This window comes from Gracilinanus agilis, chromosome 3, assembly GCF_016433145.1.
Source record: "Gracilinanus agilis isolate LMUSP501 chromosome 3, AgileGrace, whole genome shotgun sequence".
Classification (NCBI taxonomy): domain Eukaryota; kingdom Metazoa; phylum Chordata; class Mammalia; order Didelphimorphia; family Didelphidae; genus Gracilinanus; species Gracilinanus agilis.
This window is the reverse complement of record NC_058132.1, coordinates 270181359-270208857: the sequence shown is the minus strand read 5'-3', so window position 1 is coordinate 270208857 and position 27499 is coordinate 270181359. Positions and strand designations below refer to the sequence as shown.

Sequence of the window (27499 nt, the reverse complement as noted above, 5' to 3'; positions counted from 1 at the left end):
TACAGGATGCAGGGAGGAGACCCATTAGGAGACCATCTTTCCAGGTTGCATTGCTGGCAAGATGGTGGATTAGTCACTTTCTCCAGACTCATTAAACTTTCCATTCTTTAAAGAAAAATTCTCCACATGTGGAATGAGTATAGTTGAATTCATGAGATAAAAAAGACAGAACCCTGGCAAGGTAAAAACCTCATGAATTAATGCCAGAAAACTCTTTAATTCCAAAGGAACTAATTCAGCAGCCAATTTCCCCCATGGGTCTATGTCAGAGATAGTACCTGCCTTGTGTCTAGGACCCTCGCAGGAGAGACCTTCAAGTCATCTACTTTCCCCACTTCACTACAATAAGCATCTGACACTCTCATCTACCACATAAAGAGAAAGGATAGAAACCTGTTGCCTTCTGCCTGGAGACCAGCCCGAAACACTTTTCTTGCTTCCCCCACCCAATCATACCAAAAAGACCAACAGATGCTGGTCCAACTTTGCCAAGAGAAGGAAAGTAAGCAACCTAAAGGACAAATTAGGGATGGAGAGGTGGACAGGGTGCAGTACTAACCGTGGCCTGAAAGAGAGTATTGAAACCTAGTAGGGCCACTCTTGGTTGGCAGAAGTTAATGTGGTCAGGAACCTAGGCTGGTGAATCCTATATCTCCTAATGGGAGGAGATTGAGTAAGCCATATTTTGCACTACAAAAATATTAAAGTAGATAAAAATCTCTCTAAAGAAAAGCAGAAAGTCAATGTTAAAATACATACATAGAACATAAAAGCCTCACAGCCAAGTGCAGAAAAGCAGAAATATAAATGTATCCTTTTCAGATCAAATTGGTTTAAAAACTACTCAACAAAAGGCTATTGAAAAAGACAAAATTAATTGGAAACTTAATAACTTTATTCTAAAGAATGAATGAATTAAAGAACAAATCATAGAAACAATAAAAAATTTTCATTAAAGAAAATGACAGTCATTCCCCAGTTGATAAATGGTTAAAGGATATGAACAAGCAATTTTCAGGTAAAATGAAAGCTATCAATAAACACAATCATAAATGTTCTAAACCACTCTTTTTAAAAAATTTTTTAAAAATTTTAAATTTTTTTTAAAACCCTTACCTTCCGTCTTGGAGTCATTACTGTGTATTGGCTCTAAGGCAGAAGAGTGGTAATGGTAGGCAATGGGGGTCAAGTGACTTGCCCAGGGTCACACAGCTGGGAAGTGTCTGAGGTCAGATTTCAACCTAGGACCTCCTCTTTCTAGGCCTAGCTCTCAATCCACTGAGCTACCCAGCTGCTTCCTAAATCAGTCTTGATTAGAGAAATGCAAAGTAAAAAATTCTGAGATACCACCTCATACCTATCAGATTGACCAATATGATAGCAGAGGAAAGTGATAAATGTTGATAGGGATGTGGCATAATTGGGACACTAATGCATTGTTGGTGGAGTTGTGAACTGATCCAACCATTCTGGAGAGCAATATGACCCCAAAGGCCATAAACTCTTTGAGCCTGTAATGCCTCTATTGGGTCTGTATTCCAAAGAGATCATAAAAAAGGGAAAAGGACCTATTTGTACAAAAATGTTAATGGCAGCTCTTTGGGGAATGACTGAATGAATTGTTGTATATGTTGGCGAGGGAGTATTATTGTGCTTAAGAAATGATAAGCAGGATGACTTCAGAAAAATCTGGAAAGGTCTACATGAACTGATGCAGAGCAAAATAAGCAGAACCAGGAGATCACTGTATACATTAACAGCAATATTGTACAATGACCAACTGTGAAACACTTCACTACTCTCAGCAGTGCAGTGATCTAGGACAATTCCGAAGATTTTATGGTGGGGAGTGCTACTACCTCAAGAAAAAGTACTGTTGGAGTCAGATGCAGATCAAAGCATACTATCTTTCACATCAATTTATTTACAGTTTTATTTTGGGGTTTTGGTTTTGTATGAGTGTGCTCTTACAACAGTGATCAATATGGAAGTGTATTTTGCATGATAATACATGTAAAACCCAGATCAAATTGCTTATTAATTTGGGAGGAGGGAAGTGAGGGAGGAAGAAGGTTTGGATTTTATAATTTTTGGAAAACTTAGGTTGAAAATTATTATTACATATAATGAGGAAAATAAAACAAAAGAGAATGACAAGAAGGAGACAATATACCAAAATTTTTGAGTTAAAGGAAAATGTACATCTTTAAAAGCTTATATCAGAAAAAAAGAGATCAATAAATTAAGTATACAACTAAAATAACTAGGAAAAGAACAAATTAAAAATCCCTAATTAAACACCAAATTGGAAAATCTTAAAAGTCAAGGGAGAGATTAATAAAATTGAAAGTAAGAAAAGCATTGAACTAAAAATAAGCCTAAGAACTTGTTTTATTAAAAAAACTCAACAAAATCAATAAACTATTGATTAATTTGATCAAAAAGAAGAAAATCAAATTAAAAAAAAAAGTCCTGATGGGTGAGATGCAATGGAATGGCTTTGATCAGGGAATCAGGGTTTCAATTTCCAAAAGAAAGATCCTCAGGAAGCCCTCAGGACTGGATTAGAGCTGGCTTGCCCTCCTCCTCCCTCTTCCCAGTCCTCAGCCTGAAGACCTTTCCTCTCTCTTCCTCAGAGCAATTCCCAGAATCCTCTCTGGTCTCAACTGTCAGCAACTGTCAGCTACTGCCTCTCTGGCTCCTTTGGACCCATCTCCCTTGCACAAAACAAATCCCATCCTTACACTATCAAGCTGAAAATAATGAAAGAAACTACCTAAAACTTTTACATATAGAAACAAAGCAACAGTTGAAAAAAATCCACATTTAGCCCCCAGGACCACCTTATTCCCTCTGCTTTAGACTTGAAACACATCCCAGTTAAACTTAATTATATTAAATAATAATTAAAATTGATTATAATTATAATATAAATTAACATTAATTATTAAACTTAATAAATAATTATTATAAACTATAGGCCACATTTCTGCAAGTGGCCAAGAGAAAAGCCTTTAAATAGGAAAGGAAAGGAAATTAAAATGTAATGGAGATCTGGTACATACATAGATTGCATCAGCCTACGCAGATGATATCTTTCCATGGGAAGGTGCTGGTGTGATGGCTTCCAAAAAAATCATGATGTTGTGTAAGAGAAGTTCATTGGAGGGATTGTGGAGCCTACCTGGGCATTCTGTAACTGGTTCTGGTTGACTAGCCCTAGTTGAGTGGAACCTTTTCAATTAGCCGTATAGTTGGAACTGTTTGTATCTTGGCCTGAACCAGCTTTTCTTCTTCACCTTCTTGTCTTTAGGAGTATTTCAGGATTGTGATGGTATCTGGTTAGAGATGCTGCTGCTTTGTGAAAGGCCTTGGGCCATAAGGGCCACTAGCAATGGGCCTTTTTGTTCTTTTTTGTTCTAGGTGTAAGGAGTAGAGTCTCCCACTTGGTTGGAAGAGTGAACCATAGGAATCTAGAAGTCAGAATCCATGATGTATGCGTGTTGTTGCCAAATGAGGACTGATATCCCAAGGAGTAAGATATAATATTGGTGGGAATCTTTGGGACTCCAGGCCAGCAAAAGTACTTAACAGCTATGCTGCAGATTCTGGACGCCAACTTGGTATATTATGCTAAATTATGAACCTAATTCTTTACTCTACTCTGTCTTTCCTGGTCGAGGTGATATAGGGGGGACTATGCTCTCAAGATGTTGGGAGAAATGTTTGTACATTTGTTTTTGCTCTTATCTTTAAGTTTAAATTATCTTATAAAAAGGAATTGTTACCAAGTTAAATGGAACTGTTAGGGGCATCTGGGTGGCTTGGTCGATTGAGAGCCTGGGTTCACATCTGGCCTCCGACACCCCTTAGCTATGTGATCCTGGGCAAGTCACTTAACTCCCATTGCCTAGCCCTTACTGCTCTTCTGCTTTGGAACCAATACTTAGTATTGATTCATGGAAGGTAAGAGTTAAAACAAAAATGGAACCATGTTGCTCCTCAGTCGATCAGTGTGGGGTGGAAACACAGTCAACAAGAGACTTGAACTGAGGTCAGAGAAAAATGACACCCACAAACTCCTCAGGATATCTTAGCACCCTGAGGGAGAGGTATAGCCTCTTCTGGTGGAGAAAGCAAGAGCCCTTCTGGTTACTTAATTAACTCAAGATTATTCTTCAGCCTTAAGAATCATTGAAGGAAATGGAATAATAGCTTCTAAAAAATAAAGGAGCCCAACTTCTAATTCATAATGTTAGAATAATAATAATATGTGTTGGAATAATAATAATAATAATGTTGGAAAAATAATGACTAGTTTATCAATGAAAAAGGTTGCTGCTTAGAAAAAAAGAAACTTTATATAGACATTTCTGCAAAAAAAGTGCAGAATATTTGATTTGCAACATTTCAAACAATAGAAACACAAATATGTAAACAAGTAAAATGATCAAGCAAAGAATAATTAATGAAATCAATGATCCCATGTTTAAAGGTTATTTAAAGAGAGAAGTTAGTATACTTTACTGAGAGATGATGAGCACCAAACTGGGATGGTGGCCTTATTTTTGGAGAGAAGATATTAGAGGAAAGGGATGTTGAGGAGATATAATTGATAATTCTAAATAAATGACTCTATCAGGGAGAACAAAGAGTTAAGGATGGACTCCTAGGTTATAAATCTGGGTGATTTAACAGTAATAGTAGCAGTCATGATAGCATTTATATAGCACTTGAAGGCTTGTGAAGCACTTTACATTTATTATCTTGTTTGTCTTTTTAAAACTCTTTATGGTTGGTGCTATTATTATCCCTATTTTATAGATAAGGAAACTGAAGCTGAAAGTGATTAAGTGGTTTACTTAGGATTATCCCGTGACATTTGAGGGAGATTTGAACTCAACTCTTTTGACTGCAAGCCCAGCACTATTTTCTGAACCATTTAGCTTTCTTGAAGAGTGATGGGTTGGATTTCCAAAGTGGGTGCTACCGCCCCCTGGTGGGTGCTGCAGCGATCCAAGAGGGCGGTGATGGCCACACTTTTTTGGTATTACATTCTATTCTGAGTTCAGTAAATAGTTTCATTATTTCCAGGGGGCACTAAGTAATATTTTTTCTGGAAAGGGAGTGGCAGGCCAAAAAAGTTTGGGAACCACTGGTTTAGAGGAATAAAGATAATTAGTTTCCCTTTTAGGTATCTGAGTTGAAGTCCCTACTTAAATGACTTTGGACAAGTTATTTAATCTTATTGGGGCTTGGTTTATTCATCTATAAAATGAATGAGTGTATAATCAATAGAGGTTCTTAGTTTTTAGTTTTTTATTTTTTGGGGGGAAGGTTGGGATATGGTTACTTGTTTGTTCTCCTCTGCTTTTTGCTCTGTTGTCTGGATTTTATCTGTGTAAAAGTTGTTGAGTATTAAAGATTTCTTCTTGATCTTTCTCTTCTGGGGTTCTTGTCTCTGGCTTATCATTGTTAGCCCAGCGCCTTCTCAGCTTTATCCTCACGCTCAGGGTCTGACTGCGCTCTTTAGGCTCCTGAGGTCTCAGGTCTAGTTGTTCTCAGGGTCAAGCCTCCTGGTGGTCCCCTTGCTTGTTCCTCTGCCTGAGGCTCCTTTAACAGTCCCAGGGTGCTGCTTCCACAGTCATGCACCTCTCTGCACTGGGTCCCCACTCAAGGTCTGCACCTGCGCTCAGAATTCGCGTCTGCACCTATGTCTGCGCCTGCACTCAAGGTCTGTGTTCAAAGTCCATGAGTTCTTTAGCCTCTTGGGGTCTTAAGTCTTGCTGCTCTCAGGAGCAGGCAGCAGGTAGCTGCCAAGGACTTAATGGGTGCCCCAAAATTGCTCTAACTTGTGTGTGCTGGCCCTGTAGGTCATGTTGGGTGGGGGGGAAGAGGGTTGCTCAGCTTGCCTTTTAGTAGAGCTATTTCACCCTCTTATAGCATAGAAATGCCCCAATTCCACGTACCTTCAATGCTGCACCCTGTTGTGGGGTCCCTTCATTTGTCTGGATTTTTTTTTATGTCCTCTTGAGGAGTCTTATATGTGTGGGTTAGGAGAGGTTAAGCAGCTGCTTTTTTACTCTGCTGCCATTTTAACCTGGAACCAACCAGCCTCATATAGTTTTTTATTTTTTTGCATCATGCACCCATTTGGCTGTCTAGTGTAGTCTGTGCATCTCAGAATAATGTTTTTAAATAATTAAAGGAAATGCTAAAATTTCATTTATAGGTTAGTGAAAATAAGATGCAATTTTTACCCTATCTCTATTCAAGGACTCCTGGTTGAAAACTTCTTTTGGAGATGAACTTAAAGACCCTTCCCACATTTAATTCTATAATCCTCTAAACTTGTACAATGCCTCTATCCTGTCCCTCTCTATTCTTCTCTATAATTTGTTCCATGCTGGTTATGAGCACATCCTCTCTGATTAATATGAAAGAGCAGCTTTAAGCAGACTAGTCCTTTGGTTCTATATATTTTCAATTTCTCTGATTATGCTTTTTTTTTTCTGGATTCTGCTTTTGCTAGATAAACAGCAAATGCTATTCATACAATTTAATGGATCTGTGTGTCCTCATCCTTGAGATTAAGCCCTTTAGCAACCTATACCTTAATCAATATGTGCCCATTTTGTGACATATTTATGACTCCCTTGAGATCAGTCTCTCGACAATCTTGGGTACCTTCTTATAGATCTCTTGGTATTGTGGATACTAATGGAAAATTTTCCCTTTATTTTCTCTGAAAACATCAGGAAAAGAATTTGGGATGAAAATTATGGAGCAAGATTTTCCTTAAGAAATTAAAAATTCTCAGTGTGCATCATCTGTAGGGTATCTACCCCTTTTTGTGGAGTCTTTTTTTCACTTGTGTCTGACTCTGTGACTGCCTTTGGGGTTTTCTTGGCAAAGGTACTGGAGTAGTTTGTCATTTCCTTATTTAGCTCATTTTACAGATGAGGAAACTGAGGCCAACATGATCAAGTGACTTGGTCAAGGTCACCTAGCTAGTAAGCGTCTCAGGCCAGATTTGAACTTAGGAAGATGAGTCTTCCTGGTTTCAGGCTTGGCACTCTTTCTATGGCACCAGTTAGCTGCTCCTCTACCCTGTTCTCCTTAAACTGGAAGCAGAGTGCTTAGAATTAAGGAAGGGTGTGGAATGAGGAGAGAAGGGAGAATTTTTAATTAGATTTGGGTATCATTACCTTCATGTGGTCTGCAGCCTATCGTCCACTCTTTCTCTGGTTTTAAAAATCACTTCCTGACAATGTTTCTCCATTAGATTCCTGGTCCTAGTCTGCTGCTTTGCCAAGGTTTTCTTTTCTATAGAGAAGTTCAGTGGACAAGACTGACCTTCAGGGTGGGATCTGAGAGCCAATAATATATGTTTTCTTTTTGGAGAATAAGAATGAAGGATGAAAATCAGGGTAGTGCTAGAACATGATGAGTTTTAGAAATATCAGAATTCCTGCCTAATTATCTGAAATATTAGTTTTTAATTAAACAGATAACCTAGTGAGAACTTTGGGTTATGAGGCAGTCCTTTTTATCCTCAGAGAAATTTAATTGGGAATTATAGTCTTTTTTATAATCAACCAATAAATATTTATTGAGCAGCTACTATAAGACCTAGGGATAAAAAAAATGGCAAAAGAGCCCCTACCCTCAAGAAGCTTACAATGTAATGCTATCCCTCAAAACCTTCAAAACAAAACCTAGGGAAGTCAAAAATTTGTTTCAAATGATACATGTAAAACCCAGTGGAATTGCTCGTTGGCTCCGGGAGCAGGGAAGGTGGAGAGGAGGAAAAGAACATGAATCATGTAACCATGGAAAAATATTCTAAATTAATTAAATAAAAAATGAAATACAAATAAAAAAATTTTGGTTCAGTATTTAAAATTTTCTGGACTAAGAGATTGAGGGGACGAGGGGAGGAAAATCATTAAATGTTCAGGAGAGCTACCATTAATAACTTTAATCTTATACAAATCGGATTGAGGCAAGGGAATGTGGGCAATGGACTCAAATCCTCACTCCCCTGGTAAGAACAGAGGCCTGAAAAGTGTTCATAGCCTTGACTGTATAGGCCCTACTTATTAGATCTGCCAAATGAAATGTGCTACTACTGCCTTTGTGATGTCACCAGTGACAACAACAACATTGACAGAAGGAATTCTACTGACTTAAGAATCAGTCAGTCATGAGGCAAACGTCCATGGGGCATCAGGCTTATTTCTCTGAGGCAAGCAATTTAATTAATAGTTTATTTGGTTAAATATAATAGCCTGGTATCCTGTTAGAAGGAGGTTCTTGGGAAGGAACTCAGGAACTCACAGGGCAAGTTTTCTCAAAGCAGGGCCAGATTCCGTAGAGATCTAGTGAGATCAGAGCAACTTTGGGCAAGTAGGTTTGTGTTCGTTCATGAATTAATGTTGGCACTAACTTTGGCCATTCCTCCTGAAAATGAGAGTGGGGGGAGGGCAAATGCTCGGTGTAAAAAGGGGTGGTGACAGTGGAATTGCTTGTCAGCTCTGGGAGGGAGGAGGGAAGAGGGGAAAGAGAGAACATGAATCATGTAACCATAAAAAAATTTTTTTTAAATAAAATTATATTAAAAAAATAAAATAAAAAGGGGTGGTGAGGAAGAGTATGTCCCGAAAGAATATAGAGGAGACATTTGTGATCTGTTCCTTCTTAGGAGCTTTTTTCCAAATACAAAAAAAGGCTCAATTTATGATGGAATGAAAGAAAAGCGTTATGCATTTTTTTTGAAGGAGTGAGTTTGCCAGAGAGGGTGGATGGGGTGAAATACAATTTTAAGGAAATATAGCATTAATTTCCTCTTAAACTAAGAGATCCAAAAGTTATTTCCCCCCTACCACTATTAAAAAAATAACCCTACTGTTTATCTAATGTGTATGGCAAATATAATTTTAAAAATTATTTACTATTGTGTATAAAGAGGGCAAAACAGATAAAAGGACCTGAGTCCCCTTTATGTATTCCTGGAGAGTATTCTGTGTATTAGGTGGGAGTGGGGAAGTGAGAAATATCTTATTTCCTCAGTTCAGAACTGAAAGTTTGAAATTATTTATTGTACTCTTTATCTCTCATTAGTTCAACTGTGAGCTCCCTGTGGGGTTCAGATAGAATGGTGTAATGATAAGGCATCTGAGGACAGAGTTTGAATCCTGACTTTTCAGCTCCTTGGGACAAGTTACTTCTCTGGATCTCTTAATTATTTGTGAAATGAGGGATCTGGAATTGGTGATTTCCTAATACTTCTAGATGGATGATCTTGGGATCTCCCAAGATATGGATATGGTTAGCTGAAGTGAACTCTATGTAAGAAATGCAGGCAGTCCTCTGCCATTGTTATGGAATCTTTTTCTAATGGAGCTAGGAATAATAATTTCTTTAAGGCCCTGGCTTTCTATTCATTGAACCACCTAGGAGTCCCATTTAATACTTTCAATCACTTACATATGGTCTAGTGAGCAACAATAAATATTAAATGTCCAAGATTTGTTCGATACTAGAGAAGGAGGTGTGAGAGTAAGAGGAAGAAAAAAAAGGATGTTTGGCAAAAATTTTATTTGAAGGTTTTCCCCTCTTCATTTGTGTATTTTAAAATATTAAAATCATAGATTTAGGGCTGGAATGTCCTTTTAAAAATAAGGAAATTGCAGGCAAAAGAAGTAAAATAAATTGCCCAAGATCACACAGGCAACAAGTAAAATGCTGAGATAGAATATATTTTACAGGGGAACAAATTAAAACTTGTGTAAACACAATGCAACCACCAACAATTTGGAAATAGATCTTGATCAAGGACACATGACAAAACCAGTGGAAATGTGCGTCGGCCATGGGTGGGGGGAGAGCGGGGGGTGAAGGGGAAAGTAGGAGCATGAATCATGTAACCATGTTAAAAATGATTATTAATAAATGTTAAAAAAAAACTTGTGTAAACATAGTCAATTCACGGCACTCTTAGTTTGTACACATAGATATATAATTAATATTTTAAACATTAAAATTTTTAATTGAAAATAATATTTAAAAATAACTGTACATAGTTATCCAGAAGTAGAAAAGTGAAATTCATGAACCTAAACTCAAAAAAAGTTTTAAAAAAGATATAGTAAGGAAGAAATTTCAATTAACTGGAAGATATTTCATTGAAATTATTGCAATTATATCAAACCTCTTCTAAAAGCAGCCTAAGCTGAAATGTGGTCTAGTTGTTGTCTAGGCAAGGAAAGGTCTTTCCTTGAAGACTAGGAAAAGTCCAGGAAAGCTGTCTAGTCGTCTATGGGAACTAGCTTATTGGGATGTTTGTTCCTCTTTGGGAGGATCAAGGAATTCTTTTCTTAGCCTCTCCGCCCCTTTCCTTTCAGTTTTTGATCTTTGTAGTCTCACTTTTGGGGATTTAAGCAGAGTGTGTGTGTGACTCTCCTGCTAGAGTTTGTGGGCCTTGACAGGAAAGTCAGAATTATCAAGTTTGCCAGAGAAAAGGAAGCCGTGAGATCTTTGTTTGGCTAAGTGACATCTAAAACGTGCGAGTGTCTAGATTGCAAGGGACTGGTAAGCTGTGGAACAAATGCTGAAGGAATAGGATGCCATTTTGTTAAAACCATAATGCTTTACCTCTTTACCAACTTTAAGAGTCACAGGAGCAATTAGGCTGGACAAATTTGTGTGTGTGTGTGTATATATATATATGTATATACATATATATGTATATATTTTTTAAATTAAGAGTTAGCCTCTATCATGGTTAAAGTTATTTTGAATTACAGTTTACAACTGATCATGTTGTTAGTCTTAACTTTTTCATTTTATGTTTTTCCCTCTAGTTTTAATTAGTTTTTATTTTTCACAGTTGCTTCTTACTTTTTGGATTTTCCTGGTAAAAATTAACTTTATTTCTTCTTGTTTCTTACTCTCTTTTAATAGATTAAGAAATGGCATTTCATAAGGCAGTGAAAGGGACAGCTCTGGTTGGAGGAGGTGCACTTGCCACTGTATTAGGCCTCTCTCAGTTTGCTCATTACAGAAGGAAGCAAGTAAGTAATTATACATTTGCTGATTAAAACATGAAACTTAAGTCTGTTAAAGTACTGTATATGGTGAGTATGTAAGCTAATGGGTTTGTTTAGAAATTACTGTCAAGGGCTTCTCAGTTTGATTTGGAAGCATTAATTTAGAGTACTGTATTAATGATGCTTCAGGTCTATGTGCTTTTTTTTTTTTAAATATGAAAGCCATCATCAGAAAGCATTTTAATATTGAGGTTTTGAGTTCCCTTGCTTTAAAAGACCTCTTCATTTAGAAGTGCCAGAGATTTTTCTTTTGGATCTTGTCTAGCTTGCACAAATATACTTATTTTCCCTATATTTGACCTTGTGAGATGGGAGAAGGTTGGAGAAAATAAAGAGTTCCCAAAGGGTCACAATCAGAAGCCTGATTTCTCTTCTTTTTAAGGCCCACTTACATTTATTTTGTACTTAATTGTAGGCAAACAGAGGCTGCTTCGAGGGGGTGGGGCATGAAAATTATAAAGATTTTCCTGTCTGTTTTTGTTTTAAACATTGTTCTTGTCATTGTTTTTTGCTATCAATTTGTTCTTTTTGGTAATCCATGGAATTACTAGATAATGCAAAACTATGAGGGCGTGTACCTGTTGTAATCTCAAGTCTTGGAGCAGGTATGGGCCTGATTACTTCACTGCATTGCCTTCCATTCTCCTGAGGCTTCAATGCTAGATTCTTCTCCCTGTTCTGATGTCCTTTGAATTGGCTGGTCTCAACGTTTTGAAGGCCAGTGCTACATTTTCCCACTGTTAGAGTCAGCTGGGATATAACTAGATTTTGGAGGCTGAAACAAAAATAAATCTCACTGGCTACTTATGCACTGTCTTTCTGGAGTGATAACCAGATAAAAAGTTTATATCTTCTTGTAACTTTGTAAAATTTTAAAATTTCAATTTTATTTATTCATTTTTTATTTTTTTTAACTTAGTGAATTTTTACTTCTTGATGGTGTGATGTAGTACAATCACACATGCTGCTTATAATCCTTAGACCTGAAGAGCAGTAATTATGATAATAATAGCTGATATTTATATAGGTGGTTAAGGTTTGCAAAGCACTTTACATACATTATCTCATTTGATCCTCATGACAAATCCGAGAAGTAAGTATGCTACAGGGATTGCTATCAACTTCACTCTATTCTCAAGGAAACCAAAGTCAATGAGGATCAGTGACTTTTTTCTTGTAGTCATAGAACTGGTAAATGTTAAATGCCAAATTTGGACCTAGCTCTCTTCTGACACCTGAGTCTAGGGGGTTTTTCCATTGCTGCATACTTCTTTTCTGCAATCAAAATCATTACTTATAGAGCACTTTAAAGTTTGTAAAGTGCTTTAAAAATCTTTTTTTTCATTTATGATTCATCAGATTCAAAACAACCCTTTGGAAGAGGTACACCTGATATTATCTTCATTTTACAGCTGAGGGTACTGGGTCTCAGTGATATTAGATGACTTGAATCCAGGTCTACTTGATCATGTTTCTTGCCCTTTTTCCTCTATAGTAGAGGTTTTTCACTGGGGGTCCATATGCAACTTCTTTTGTTGTTGTTGTTGTTGTTGTTTTTTTTGTTAACTTTCAGTAGAATTGATTTCCTTTGTAATTTTTTTATGTTTTATCATATGCATTCAAAAGCATGATCCTGAGAAAGGGGTTCATAGGCTTCACCAAATCAGCAAAAGGATCTATGAAACAGAAACGGTTCCCTGCACTCTACTGACCCACAAGAGTTGCTAAACAACAAATACCTACTTGTTTAAAGTTCCTTAACTGGCTGGTTGTGAATTACTGGACATCTGACACTGGATCCCATATGATTGGTCCATGTGATTCCAAAATGTGGCTGGTCCTTAGGGTTTTATGTTGATTTAAATTCTGAAATTTATAAGCATATCCCCAAACGAATTTTCCCTGAGCAAGCTTATTGCAGGCATTTCATTAAGATGTGATGGCCTTGCCAACCACTGATCCTGATTGATGCATTGCTTCTTTTCAAATGTCACCTTACTTCTGCAAAAGTAAGATTGAAAAGAAGCTATTCCTTCTCTAAGCTATTTAAAAAATGGAGACCTCATAGGGATATGGGGACTATGGGATTGGTTTATTCCTGCAAAAGGTGGAATGATACTTGAAAATGCCAATGCCAAAGGTCATGATATCTAGTATCATGAACTGGTACTAAATCTGAACATAGGATACGTATCCTAGCCACACCAAGTACACACTAGTTTTATCTAAGCTTGCACTTTAACTTCCTGCTAAGGAAATTAAATACTATTTTATATTTTGCTTTGCTGGATTTTCAGTCATGAATAGGATATGTGTAGAAGTGTAGAATAAATTAAAAGTGCCCTTCTTAATCAAAATGTTAACACTCAGTGAGCAAGATAGAACCTAAGGTAGATGTTGATATGGCCTTCCCCCCAAATAAAGACCAAGTACATGTTTTTTTCCCTATATTATTTTGTGGGAGGAGTATACTTTATTTTCCAAGGCAGTCTTAAATTCCAAAGGTAAATAAGCTGCTCATCCTACTAACAAATAGCCTAAATAGCAGCAGATGTAGGTAATTCATATCCATGAGCTAATGGGTTCATTTGAAGAAAAGCATGGCCAAAAAGCCATATAACTGTCATGTAAAAGGGCATTTCTTTGTGATTATTTGTCGCTTTTAGCTATTCCCATAAATGCACAATTTGGATACAGGATGGAACCTAGCCAAAGGGCTTGACACAGAAGAGGACAAGCCATTCATGCCATTGATACAAACTGGCCATGGGCATCCCTTAGCCCAACTGTCCTTTCTCAGCATATAGCTGCCAATCAGATATGTACTAGGGCAAGGACCTTTCTGACTTCACGATCCAGGAAAGCATTTGCCCCACGTGCATGGTAATTGGCTACACATTGTGGAAGCGGAGGCTATTTACTCAGGCATGTTTTTCATTGTACCACATGTTGCTGCTAGAAGAAAGAGAATTCTATATTTTTGTTAATCGTACAATCATTCAAGTATGTTCAGTAACAACAGCTTAATTCCTCCTCCTCCCCACTCTCATTTCCTGAACTGACTTCTGCCAAGAATTCTCTAGTTTTAAGAGAAAAGTTAATCATTCTAAACGTGATTTTGAATGTTTGGGTCTGGTGGACCTTACTTTCTGACAATGTCTGTCGGGATTCTGGCCATTTTATCTCTTTCTGCCCTGATATAGGACTGATTGTCTTTAATGTACTATTGATTTATCCCAGCATAGTGCTTCAACAAATTGAATAGAAACATTTCTCAAACATGTAATAATAGTGTGTGCAAGTAATCGTGGTAGATACTGAGTGTACACCTGAGTTGGGGTAAAATATGACATTTCAAAAGATAAGCATATCACAAGGTAGAGAGTTTGTGGGGAGCAAAGGAGAGATCCAGATGCAAAGGTTATACAATTTTTTGAAGAGGAAAGAATACCATTTTTTTTTTTGGTGAGGGAGAGAGTAGAGAATCAGGGAAGGTGCTGGATGAGCAGTACTTTAGAGGAAGAGAAGGATTTCAATAAGGAGAGACAATGAAGAAGAACGTGCCAGCTATAGGAATAGCTTATGGGAATGTGCAGAAGCAGGAGATAGAATATTAGTCTAGGGAAGCTTTTGGTTTTCCATTTTGTTAGGAAGGTAGAGCACACAAAGGGCAGTGATATGAAATAAAACCAGAAGGGTATGGTGGAACCAGATTGGCAACTTAAATGCCCCATAAAGGAATTCTTTTACCTTAGAGGACTTTAGGAGTATTTCATCCAGGAGAAAACAGGAAACCATTGAATCTTTTCCTGCAAGAGGAATGACATCTTCAGATATATGCCTTTGAAAGTTTATTTTGTCATCTGTATAAAAGGCAAATTGAAGAAGGAGGATATTGGAGACAAGGAAATCAGTTAGGGGGCCATTACGATGGCCTCAGCTAGAGGTAATTATGGCCTAAATTAATGTCAATTTGAAAGAAGATAACAGGACTGGTGAGAGATGGTATAGAAGCAAAATTGATAGAACTCAGCATGGAATTGGGAATAAAGGAAAGGGAGCAATCAGTCAAGGATGGCTTTGAAGTTACAAGTTTAGGTGTCTGGGTAGATGATGGTGCTTCAACAGAAATCAGGCAATTAATGGTGGCAACTTTGGAAGGTGGTTGTAAAAATATGATTATTTCAATTTTGGATATGTTGATTTTTGGAAAAAAAAACTCAAGTCTTAGTAACAACTCTTAAGACAGATGGGCAAGGGCTAGTCAAATAGGGGTTAAGTGACTTGTCCAGGGTCACACAGCTTGGAAGTGTCTGAGGTTATATTTAAACCCAGATTCTCCTGACCCCAGGCCTGTATCTTTATCCACTGTCCCACCTAGCTGCCCCATATATGTTGATTTTTCAAGATGCCTTCTGGAACATCAGATTTGAGGTATAATATTGGAGTGGTATTGGAAATTAGGTAATAGTTTAAGGTGAGATACATAGATTTGGGAATCATTTAAGTAATAGTAATGAAAAACCCATGTTCACCAGGGTGTGAATATTGAAATGACAGAGAGGGGTGATAGACTCAAGAGGAGAGAACAGTTGAAATTTTTAACTTTAATAGTCAAACCTGGAGTGGGGGAATGAGACCAGAGTAGGGTTAACAGGTTGAACCAATATGGAGGTTTAGAAAGACCAGAAGATATGGTGAGGATAAAGGAATGGGTTTAGAAGGGTTGAGTGAAGTGCTGTATATTAGGGAAAGGAAGGGAGGGAAATTTCAGAGTTCTAGATCTTGGAAATGGATCAGGTTTAGATGACCACAACCTTTGGGAGTGGTTGAAATAGGGTGAAGACAAAGGTCCTGGGAGTTGTGATTGAATGGGAAGGCCAGCACATTCAAAGATTTTGAAGAGAGTGTTCTAAAAGTTTAGGTTGGTCAGCAGTTAAATAAACTAATTTTACCTTATAAATAATGTTGTAAAATGAAGTCTAGACTTCTAGGTTAAAACACAAAATTATATTTATCAGAGTGACCTTATTTATGAGACTTGAACCTTCTTGGACCTCAGTTCCCTCATTTGTAAAATGAAGAGGTTGGACTACATGTCTTCTGAGATGCCTTTCAGCTGTAGATATATGACTCTACAATGTTGCTGAACTATTTGACATGATATTAGAAATGGAAGGAATGATCTTGTGCTAATGCCTGTAATTAAAATAGAAAGTTAGATTATTTTATTTATATTCAGTGCTAGGGCTTGAGGACAAGCAGGTTTAATTAGAGGGGGATTAGGTGGTAGATGGAGACTTTTGTAGAGAGTTTTAAGAGGTCTTCTGGACTTTGTCAAGAGCTTTAGAATGTGATAGCCCTGCTTCTTAGGTCTAATTTCCCTTCAAAACTTTTTGCTTTTCTTTGATTCAGATTTATCTCTAGCACTAATTTTACATCTATCAGCAATGATTAAGGTTGTTTGGGGGACTCTCAAATGGAATTAAGAGTGGGAGATGGATTTCCCTGAGGTAACTAGGCAAGGATTGAAAGAAAAGGGAAAAGGAAATGAAATTAAAGAAAATATGGGTAATTCTTGAGAAGAGATATTGACTAAGATGGCCTTAACTAAGCTGTGAGAAGTGAAAGACTAAGGAAAAAGAAATAATACTTATGTGGAAAAATATCTGGTGGGGTGGGGGGAAGAGATGATCTAGTGACACTGGGTACCTTGAGTTCTGTCCATAGATTCTGTCTTATCTTAGAATGGATAGGGAAGTATGTAATTTGGCAGTGAGGGAAATTTGCAAGTTATTTTTTTGGTAACTATTGTTCATGAGAACAATCTCCAAAATCTGAAATCGTTTTAGAATTCATTCTATTAGGTCATTTGTTAGAGGGAGCTGGAAAGAAGGGGTGGCTCCCTCCCCAAGTCTGTGTGAGGTTATAGAATTCAGACAAGGCTTTAAGGACATATGCCTCACTAGTCTCAAGGAGGTTTGAGATGTAAGTTGTCAGGTAAATCAATCTATTTTGAGGAAATCAAAATATAAGCTTTGGTTGGACCCCACACTAGATCTGAGGGGACCCACCAGAAGCACTGGGTGGTGTCTAAGCATTCCTTACAACCATCTGGCTTCCCTGGAGGATCTCTCAGCTCTCAAGTCAGCTTTTTGAATTAGACAATTTTTAAGACTCATCTTTGCTAGGTTCAGACAATTTAACTACTGAAAAATAAAAATCCCCATAATTTGTGGAATACCTTTATGTATAGGCTCCTAAGAGAGCCTTCTGTTGAATCACAGATCATAGATTTAAATCTGGAAAGGATCTCTGAAATATCTTAGTTGAACCCCTTTATTACATTAGGGCCCAAATAGGTAAAAGTAATTGGCCCTTGCAAGATCCCACTGTAAGTGGGAAGGTCATATTTAGATCCTCTCACTCCACATCCACAGCCCTTGTATTGATTGCTTGTTGGATGCAACCATAGTAAACTTTTTTCAGTGATATTTGGAGTATCATTATCTTCCAGATTCCATTATGAAATCTGTATTCAGGTGATTTAAGAAAGCTGCCTAATTGTCCATTCAGGAAACTCCATGTGTCTGAAGAACACATTTTAATCAAATTTAATTTTGTATATCTCTGAATGCCTTGTGCCATGTCCTAATTATACCTCTTCTTCCTGAGCTCTACAACCTCAACTTTACCTTTACTACTATTGTTCAAAACAAATGTTTCATGGTGGAAATGTCATTGTGTGATGCAAGGCGTGGACATTGAGTCAGACCCCATGTTCTAGTCTGAAATAAACTTTTAACTCATTAGCTATGTGACCTTGGGCAAACACATCTCTGAGCTTCAGTTTTTCCATCTGTCAAATGAAGGGGGTTGGAGGAGGTAATCTTTTAGGTTCCTTTTAGCTCTAAAATTCTATGATTTGATAACCATACACCAACTTTGCTAGTCATGCATGCTTGCATTTGGGCAGTCAGAGCATGGCGGTTCCTTCTCCATAATGAGACTGTTGTAGGTAATTTCCAGAGCCCTGTTGGCGAGGTGGAAGACTGGACCACCAGAATTGGGAGTTCTTGTTTCAGGGCTACAGTGGATGACTGTCATTGAGTGATCTTAGTCTGGATTTTTAAGTTTGTGGGATATTATTGGTATACATTCCTTTATTAGTGGATTACAGGATGATGAGCCAGGTATCACATAATAATATTCCCTTTAATTTCTTTAAAGGCTTGACTAAAAAGCAATGCTGCTTTATGACAATTGGGCACATAATAAATGTTGTTTTATGTTTAAATCACTTACAACCAAGGTAATATGATGCCCATTTAATAATATGTATACCTACTGTATGACAATTAGGGGTGAATGGTAAGAAGTTCACTTCAATGACTATAATTACCATTAATTTTTAGCCAAATTAAACATTTTATTTGGGGGAAAAGAGGATATCAAGAAACTCTCAGAGGACTCACCGAAGACTCTAAGATCTATTTAGAGGATCCCAAATGGCTTGACTTTACTACAGTGGTGTGCTGGCAAATGTTTAACACATGTTTATGTTTAATTTACATTATTAATAATTTCTCTATTACTTTTTAAAGTCTAGGCAATAAAAACCCCAATAAATCAAGCCCTCATTTGTAGTATTTGCCAATATATGAAGTGTTAATGCTCACACTGAAAATTTAATAATCAGCTCTTGAGAGCTGGTGTGAACAGGCTCCAGCACGCCCCTGCTCATGGCTTCTATCTGAGGACAAGACATCTCTGTAGGAACAATATTTCTCTTAAAGTTGTGCTAGTATCCCTTAAAAGTTATTGAAACCATCCTTAAGACTTAATTGGCTTGAGGGGACTAAGGCTTGGACTTCTTAGTGGCCTGAGTACAAAAACCAGCCCATGAGGTGGGAGTTGCTCTCTTCTAACCTTGACCATTCATTATATTAGCATGACCACACAGAGGTAGGAAAGTTCTGTCCAGCAGAATCAGGGCTGTATCCTTGCTCCTTGTCCCTTGCCATGCTATGGCTTAGTGGACCTGTAGTTAACAGTTCTTTGGGCTCTGAGCATCTCATTTCATTCCAATTTTGAACTTGAAGCACCATAACAACCAGAATTAGGTCTGACCTACCATAGTTGGTGATAATTGCCTTGATTGAATTGTAGTAAGTTAGTAGTTTTTGTGATTTTGTGTGTGTGTGAAAAGATGAAAAGGCAAATGAGCCTTCTCACTGGGACAGAGGAGATTCTCATTGACCCTAATGAAGGATTAGTCTGGTAGATGCTAAATGTGATTGATGTGGGAGATAAAAATAAAACTGGGGGAAGCATTCTCTGGTTATTGTTAATGATAGTAGAAAAGCTGGATTCCCAGCACGAGTAAAATGAAAGCAAATTATTTCTTTTCATTCAGAAACTTTGAGGTCTTAATATTTTGTGTTTTTTAAGGATGATGCCCTAAAGGCAGAAGGGGCTGCTGAAAGGGGCAATGGGTATGGGGTTAAGTACTAAAAGTCTACAGGCAAATATCATCCTAGAACCAGGAAAATATATTGAGTCCCTTTGAGGTCAGGACTGTGAGGGACATAAGACAATGTGAGTGGATATGAAGATGAAAACTGGGAATCTGCTCCTATAGTAAGAGCTTTGGGTACTTTCTTCCATAGGGATAGCACAGGATAGTCAGTTGGTCAACATTTATTTAGTGCCTGCTATATGCCAGATACTGATCTAAGTACTTGGGATAGAAGGAAAACAAAAGATAATCCTTGCCCTTGAGCTCACAAAAGGGAAGACAGGCTTTTACCCTCAACAAATTGAAGAGGTTGTAGCAGAAGTTTAAATAGCAGCCTGACATGTCATTATAACTGTGGTTTGTGAGGTTGTGTTCTATAGGAGCTACTTGGAGTTTCTTCCTGCTACAGAGTACCATAAGCTTTAGGAGCTCATAGATAACTTTTTTTTTTTTTTTTTAAGAATTATTTTCCTTTTATTTTCTTGGGGGAAACCTAGGCATCCATCTTGGGCAGGAAGTACCTAATGGAGACTTCCTGCAGACATCAATTACACTGACAGGGAGGAGCCTTTGACTCCCCCCTCAAAGGGACTTTAGAAATTAACAAGAGAAAACCCTCTAGCCAGACCTAAACATTTTTTTTAAACTTTCTAATGTTTTTATTTTTTTTAACATTTAATAATATTTAATTTTTAGAAAAGTTAACATGGTTACATGATTCATGCTCTTACTTTCCCCTTCATCCCCCTAATTCCCCCCCCCCCCCCATGGCCAATGCACATTTCCACTGGTTTTAACACATGTCATTGGTCAAGACCTATTTCCAAATTGTTGATAGTTGCATTGGTGCGGTCCTTTCGAGTCTACATCCCCAATCATGTCTGCATCAACCCATGTGTTCGAGAGGTTGCTTTTCTTCTGTGTTTCCGCTCCTGTAGTTCTTCCTCTGAATGTGTGTAGCGTTCTTTCTCATAAGTCCCTCAGAATTGTTCTGGGTCATTGCATTGCTGCTAGTACAGAAGCCCATTACATTCTATTTTACCACAGTGTATATAGATAACTTTTAAAGTCAGTGAAATCTTTTAGACACTTTGGATCAGAGTGTGGGGCATTCTTTATTCCTTTTTAGATGACAAAGGTGGGTAATCTCGTATGCCTGGCCTCATAAAAATGTTGAATACAGTTTGATAAGAGGGAGGGAGTAAAATTCCTTAAAGAGTGGGATCTGTCAGGGTAGCTCTATTGTCAACTATTGGCTCTGTGGAATATATCATCCCTCTTCCAAACATCATCATTTTGTCAGTTACCTAGGTTTGCAACCTTAGAGTCATCCTGGAATTCTCCCTTTTCCCTCACCGCCTACATGCATATAATTATAAATGTATATGTGGAATGTAAATTTCTTGAGGGCAGACTCTGTTAATTTTTTTTCCTTTGTATCCATGGTGCCTGAACCTGTGCCCAGCACATAGGTGAGATTTAATAAATTCATATTAATTGCTTAGTTCTTTAGATCCCCATCTTTGAGACAAAATAGAACTTGAGGTTACAAGGTCAGCTTGGCTTCAGGTGGAGCAACAAGAAATTAAAACTTAAGTTAGAGTAGGACCCACCCCTTTGCTATGGGAATTGTCCCTTCATTTAATTTTTTATATTAAATTCTATTTTTTCAGTTAATAAGCATCTACTCTTCTCCCTCAACAACACTTTATTTTTATAAAGTCTTTACTGATTACTTACTTATATTTACCTTTCATTATTTTCCTCCCCTTTAATAGTGGTGGTTACCAAATCTTGTGTGATACTGACTGTAGTTTTTTAGACTGAACTTTTTCTTAATAGCTATTTGTGGTTGTTACTGTTTGACCTGGAAATACTGGATTTTGACTCTTTGTCAAAAATCTTTCAGAGTTTTCATTTTGGAGTTTCTTTCAGGATAATTGATGGATTATTTCTGTTTTCACTTTGCCATCTGGTTTTAAGAGAGCTGGACAATTTTTCTTTCCTGGTTATATTGAAACTTTGATATGCAATTTACTATCTTTCATGACTTCTTAAAATATAATTTGTAGGTTCTTTTTCTTCATGGCTTTCAGGCAGTACAATGATTCTTTTTTTTTTTTTAGATCAATGATTCTTAATTTATCTTTCCTTGATCTCTTTCTACATATTTTATTTTCTATGTTAGATAACTTAATTTTCTTTTTTTCTTTTGACTTTGTTTTAATGATTATTATCTCATGAAGTAATTAACATTAATTTAGTCTATTATAATTTGGGGGAGAGGGAGAGGAATATTCTTGATATGGCTACAGATAAAAAATATAGAAAGACTTTTATCCCTGTGTAAGTCCATTCCGTTTCTACAGTGAGACTAATTATCAAGCAAACATTTAGTAGGTACCAACTATGTGCTAGTAGTCACTATGGTAGAAACCAGGGATATAAATTGAAAGGATGAACCAATTCTTATTCTCAGGGCTTTTATAGAGTGGTCAGAAAAGATGGTTGAGCATGGTGAGTTGTATAATTCTTAGACTTGTTTTCAAATGTTAATTTAGTTGTTGATTATCTTGTATGATCCAGTGACAGAGAAGCATATATATGGAGAAAGCAAACTCCATCAATATTGAAATCTTTCCTATATATAAAACCATAGGGGACAGTATGGAATGATGACTCATAGATTCTACTCTGGGTATATTAAAAGGAGTGGGGGAAGTTGGTTTTGTGGTAAGAACCCAGTTAACAAGATGCATCATTTCATGGGACATTTGGTCATCATCTTATTTTAAAATATTCATGGTAAATGTGAGCAAATAGATACCATGAAGATAATTGTGGTTCAACATCCCTTGCAGAGACAGTCAAAATAGGATCTTGATATGTATTGGCTTAAATGCATAGCTGGGCATGGGGTGAGATTTGGAGGGTGGTAATGAAAATTATGTTGAAAAACATGAGAGGGGGCAGTTTGATGGCTCTGTGAATTGGAAGCTGGACATCCTAGGTTCAAATCTAGCCTCAGAAACTTCTTTGTGGTATGACTCTGAGCAAGTCACTTAATCCTCATTGCCTAGCCCTTACCTCCCTTCTACTATGGAATCAATACATAGTATTGATTCTAAGGCAGAAAGCAAGGGTTTAAAAAAGAAAAGAACATACGAGAGACTAGTTCCTTATATTTAGAGGTATTTACACAGTTAGAAACTTTTACTAATAGATATGCAGTATAGGTAAATAAAATTCACAGAAAATTTTATAAACCAAATTTCAGTGAGTAATTTAGCTCCTTGTTTCATCCAAAAACTTTTAGTCATGGTACTTTAAAAGGGAAGAATGAAAGAGATTTGAATGATTTGCATTTTACCTTCTAGCTTTTTTCTAATCTGTTCACTTATGAAAATGTTGATGACCTGGAAGCTAAGAGCCACAAATAGTGTAATTATTCTCAGATAGTTAAAATTTGCTATGTTGGTTCTGTTTTATGACCTCTGAATGGAAGTTACTCCTACTTTTCATACAAATGTGACCTACTTTAAGAAAATCTGATAGTGTATGAAAATATAACCGTTGAAGCCAAATGAGTTCAGAGTCAATAGCATAAATAAAAAGATGCATTGTAATTTCTTTATAATGTATTTTTTCCTTATATATTTAAATGGATGCAAATTGATTATTATCTCCTTAACAGGTGTTTAGGATGAGATAGAATTGAAAAACTGGAACCTAAAGTATTATGATCCTTTGCTAATTGAAGAACAACAAAAATGAAGATGAAGGAACTTGCAAGTAGTTTATTTGGCTACTTAACTCAAATCCTACCTTTTGCATGAGGCTTTTCTAGATCCTCTCAGTTGTTAAGGCCTCCCCACTCTGAGATTATTTTCCATTTACTTTAAATATCCTGGCTATTTACATGTTTTCTCTCCCATTAGAATGTAAGCTTCTTAATAACAAGAGACTGTTGTCTCTTTTTGTACATCCCAAGAGTACATTGTTTGGCACATAGAAAACAATAATTGTTGATGGATTGCCTAAATCAATAAGATAATCAAATTATAGAATTCTATCTTTATGCAGTTTTCAGGACTATATACTAATTAACGAATGAAGAACATTTAAATGTTTACTATGCCCTAGGCACTGTACTGTGTATTGGAGAAATAAATATACATATATGTATACATCTACCTGTACACACATGCATGTATATAGACACACACATGTATGTGCAAGAGTCTCTATACGTATTTATAAGGCATATGTACATATAGGCATACTATATCATACTTTATAACATACAAGTATGTCATATATTATATCATATGGAACAAATGTATACATGGTAAAATATATGCTCTTACAAAACACATATACTATTAAGGAACTTTTAAGATATTAAAGGTCAGTAGAATGGAGGTCCTTGTTCCCAATCACTAGAAATAGTAAAACAGATGGAGGATGACTTATCAAACATATTATAGAAGAGTTAGGTGTATTCTCCCTCTCTAGGAGCACTAAGAACTAAGGGAATCAGGGGGTAGCTGGGTAGCTCAGTGGATTGAGAGCCAGGCCTAGAGACCAGAGGTCCTGGGTTCAAATTTGACCTCAGACACTTCCCAGCTGTGTGACCCTGGGCAAGTCACTTGACCCCCATTGCTTACTCTTACCACTCTTCTGCCTTGGATACAATACACAGTATTGACTCCAAGACGGAAGGTAAGGGTTTAAAAAAGAAAAAGAAAAAAAAGAACTAAGGGAATCAGGAAAGGATTATTATTGTAGGAGGTAGTATCTAAACCAACCCTTAAAGGATACCGAGGATTTTCTACATGGTGGAGGTGAGAAAAAAACTCCATTCCCCAAACTCTGAATTCCATTTTTCAGCTCTATAGAGTATAAGTCTGTTCAGAATGGAAAGTACATGAAGGAAACGTTGCTAGCAATCTCCCCTTGTGAATTAAATGTAGAAAGATAAGGTTAATAAACTTGGGTGAATTACGAGAAGCATTCTTTGCCCTCAAGAACAGATCATCAAACTCATTTCCCTTCTCTTTGTAGAGAAGACTGCAAGCTGTGGGTTCAGATTGTGGCAGATAATCTCAGACAGAATGGCTGGCTGTATTTCACTTAACTTTTTTTGGTTGGAAGGCAAATCTATCAGAAAGTGGGTGTGGTATAAAACCCCAACAAATTATCAGTAAAATTTAAGAAAAAAAGGATAGACTGATTAATTAAGACCACAAAAATTCTAACCCAGGAAGCCTTTCCAGAGACAACAGGGAGTCAGAGAAGATTGCTTGAGCATATCAGATATGTTCTTAGGGAATATCTGGCTGCAAAAGAGGGCAATGAAAACTGTTGGAAAATAATGATCAGGATAATGAAACACAAAATAATTTTAAAAAATTGTAGACATCATATAAACATCATTCCTATTTATGGGTAACTCATATGTTCGATGCTGGGGTTACAAAAACAAAAACTAAAAGCAAGCTCTGCTCTCAATAAGCTTCTACTCTCTCTGAATGTTTCCTTCAAGAGTGGTAAGTACCAATAAACCCCAAAGAACATGAAGTTTACCAAACATCACTGGTCAGGAATCAACTGGCTACTCACATAGGAATTATTTCTGAATCAGTTGTATAAAGCTTGTCAGACTTGGAAGACAAATTAAAACTGTTCCCAAATTAGAGTCAATCAACCTGTATTTATTAAGCCTGTATACTATAAATAAAGCAAGTACTGTCCTAGGAAATGAAGATCCAAGTACAAAGACTGAAACAATCCCTACCCATAATAAGAATAAAAGTGAAAATAAGGTATTTGTGTAACAACTAAAATGAATCAAGGTAATTTATTTATTTATATTATATTTTAAATTTTTTCCCATGATTCCATGATTCATGCTTTTTCCCTCCCCCACCCCCTCCAGAGTTGACAAGTAATTCCACTGGATTTTATATCTATCTATCTATCTATATATAAAATCACTTGAACCCATTTCCATATTATTCATTTTAATCAAGGTTATTTAAATGAACTTTGTTTCTTCAGCTTCTTTCCTTACCCTTTTCATTTTGAAGATCATTTTCCTTGACAGAAGATAGGAACAAAAGTAGTTTTTTATCTGTAGTTTTGGCATTACAATATCTGTCCACAAAGACATGTTAAGTCTCTACTATCTTTTAGGCACTATGTGAAGTGCTGGTATACAAATACAAAGAATGAAGCAATTTCTAGAGTCAGCTCACAGTCTAATAGTCCAAAGCAGTATCTCTCTTTCTTGTTTTTTCTCTGCAGATATCTTACAAAGTTTTATTCTCTTTAGGGATACCTTTTTGACATTCCATTTGCATAGCTGAGTATCTTTCACTTTTTGGTTTAAGCAAATGAAACATTTTTTTAAAGTTTCTTTGCCATATATCTCAAAACTTAATTAAAAATTAGTAGTCTTAGTAGGAGTTTGTAGTGTATATGGGCCTGAAATTGTGTAAAACCTCAGTATTAATGCAGATGGGAAATTATCAAGAGCTGTGTTTGCTTTGGAGTTAACAAACTGCTTTAACTTCATGAATCATTTCTGCCTACCAGATTTTTGTTATCTCTGAATAAGCAGTTTTCTATCACAGAAATATTTTTCATATAGATAGCATATGTAAAATATCTCATTTTTATGAATGGCTATCTCAACTAAAATCCCATTTTCTACAAGAGGCCTTTCCTAATCCCTCTTAATTCTAGTGCCTTCCCTCTTTTAATTATTTTCTTTTTATACTGTATGTAGTTTGTACATATTTATTTATTTCCTTCCCCATTAGATTATGAGTTTCTTGAGGGCAAGGATTGTCTTTTACCTCTTTTTACATCCCCAGTAATTAGCATAGTCCCCAGCACATAAAAAGTCCTTAATATATGTTTAGTGGCTGACTTATTTCATAATGTTCAATGAAATCTCTATGCTAGGAACTATTTAAAGAATGGAATATGAATAAAGGACTATTAGTGAAGTGGTCTTTATCTCTGTCACACCTGATCTCCCAAATAGCATTTACCGCCAACATTCTGTACAGCATTAAGGACACAATTGTGTGCAGACTATATTGGCCATGACATATTTTAAAAAGCCTCTCTATTTGCATATCGAGTTGTCTTTAAAAATCTTTATCTGCAAATAATTAGGCAGGTCCTCTGTGACCAACTGAAGTGTCAATACACATTAGTAGAAGCTTATAGTTATGCAAGTTTCAAGTATTGTAGGATTTTCACATGACAAGGGATCTTAAATGTTCTTTAGGTACAACCTTCTAGTTTATAAACAGGAAAACAAGGCTCTAGAGAAGTTAAGAGATTTGGGGCTAAGGTTCTCCAACTCTAAATCCAGTGTTCTTTGTACTATATTATATCCAAATGAGTTATTTCTGCTGAGCAGGCAAAACCATAAAATGAACCCATCATAAAGTGTTTGTGTGTTATCTGTTTTTTTTTGGATCTTTTAAAATTCACCAAAGCATAGGTTTCAGAGACAGACATAGTCATAAAGAGACAGAGAAGAAAGGGAGGGGAGAGAGACAGACAGACAGACAGATAGATAGACAGAAGAAAGGAGGAGGCGAGAGAAGAGAAACAGGAAAAAGACAGAAAGAGTCATAAAGAGACAAAAGAGGAACAGGAAAAAGATAGAACACAATCATAGAGAGAAGAAAGAAGAGACAGAGAGAGAAGAAAGGAGGGGAGAGGAGAGAAACAGGAAAAAGACAGAAAGAAAGACAGACATAGTCATAAAGAGACAGAGAAGAAAGGAGACAGACAGAGAAGAGGAACAGGAAAAAGACAGAAAGACTTAGCCATAGAGACAGAGAAGAAA

General features: G+C 36.7%; 1 protein-coding gene across 1 annotated transcript in view; it reads left to right on the top strand.

Moving 5' to 3' along the window:
- Nucleotides 1-27499, top strand: part of GPD2 (glycerol-3-phosphate dehydrogenase 2) — a 191745-nt gene that overhangs the window by 42899 nt on the left and 121347 nt on the right. Inside the window, exon 2 of the mRNA XM_044669859.1 lies at nucleotides 10966-11075. Within this exon, the coding sequence (XP_044525794.1) occupies nucleotides 10974-11075 (102 nt within the window). The 5' untranslated portion in view covers nucleotides 10966-10973. The remainder of the gene's footprint in view (nucleotides 1-10965; nucleotides 11076-27499) is intronic.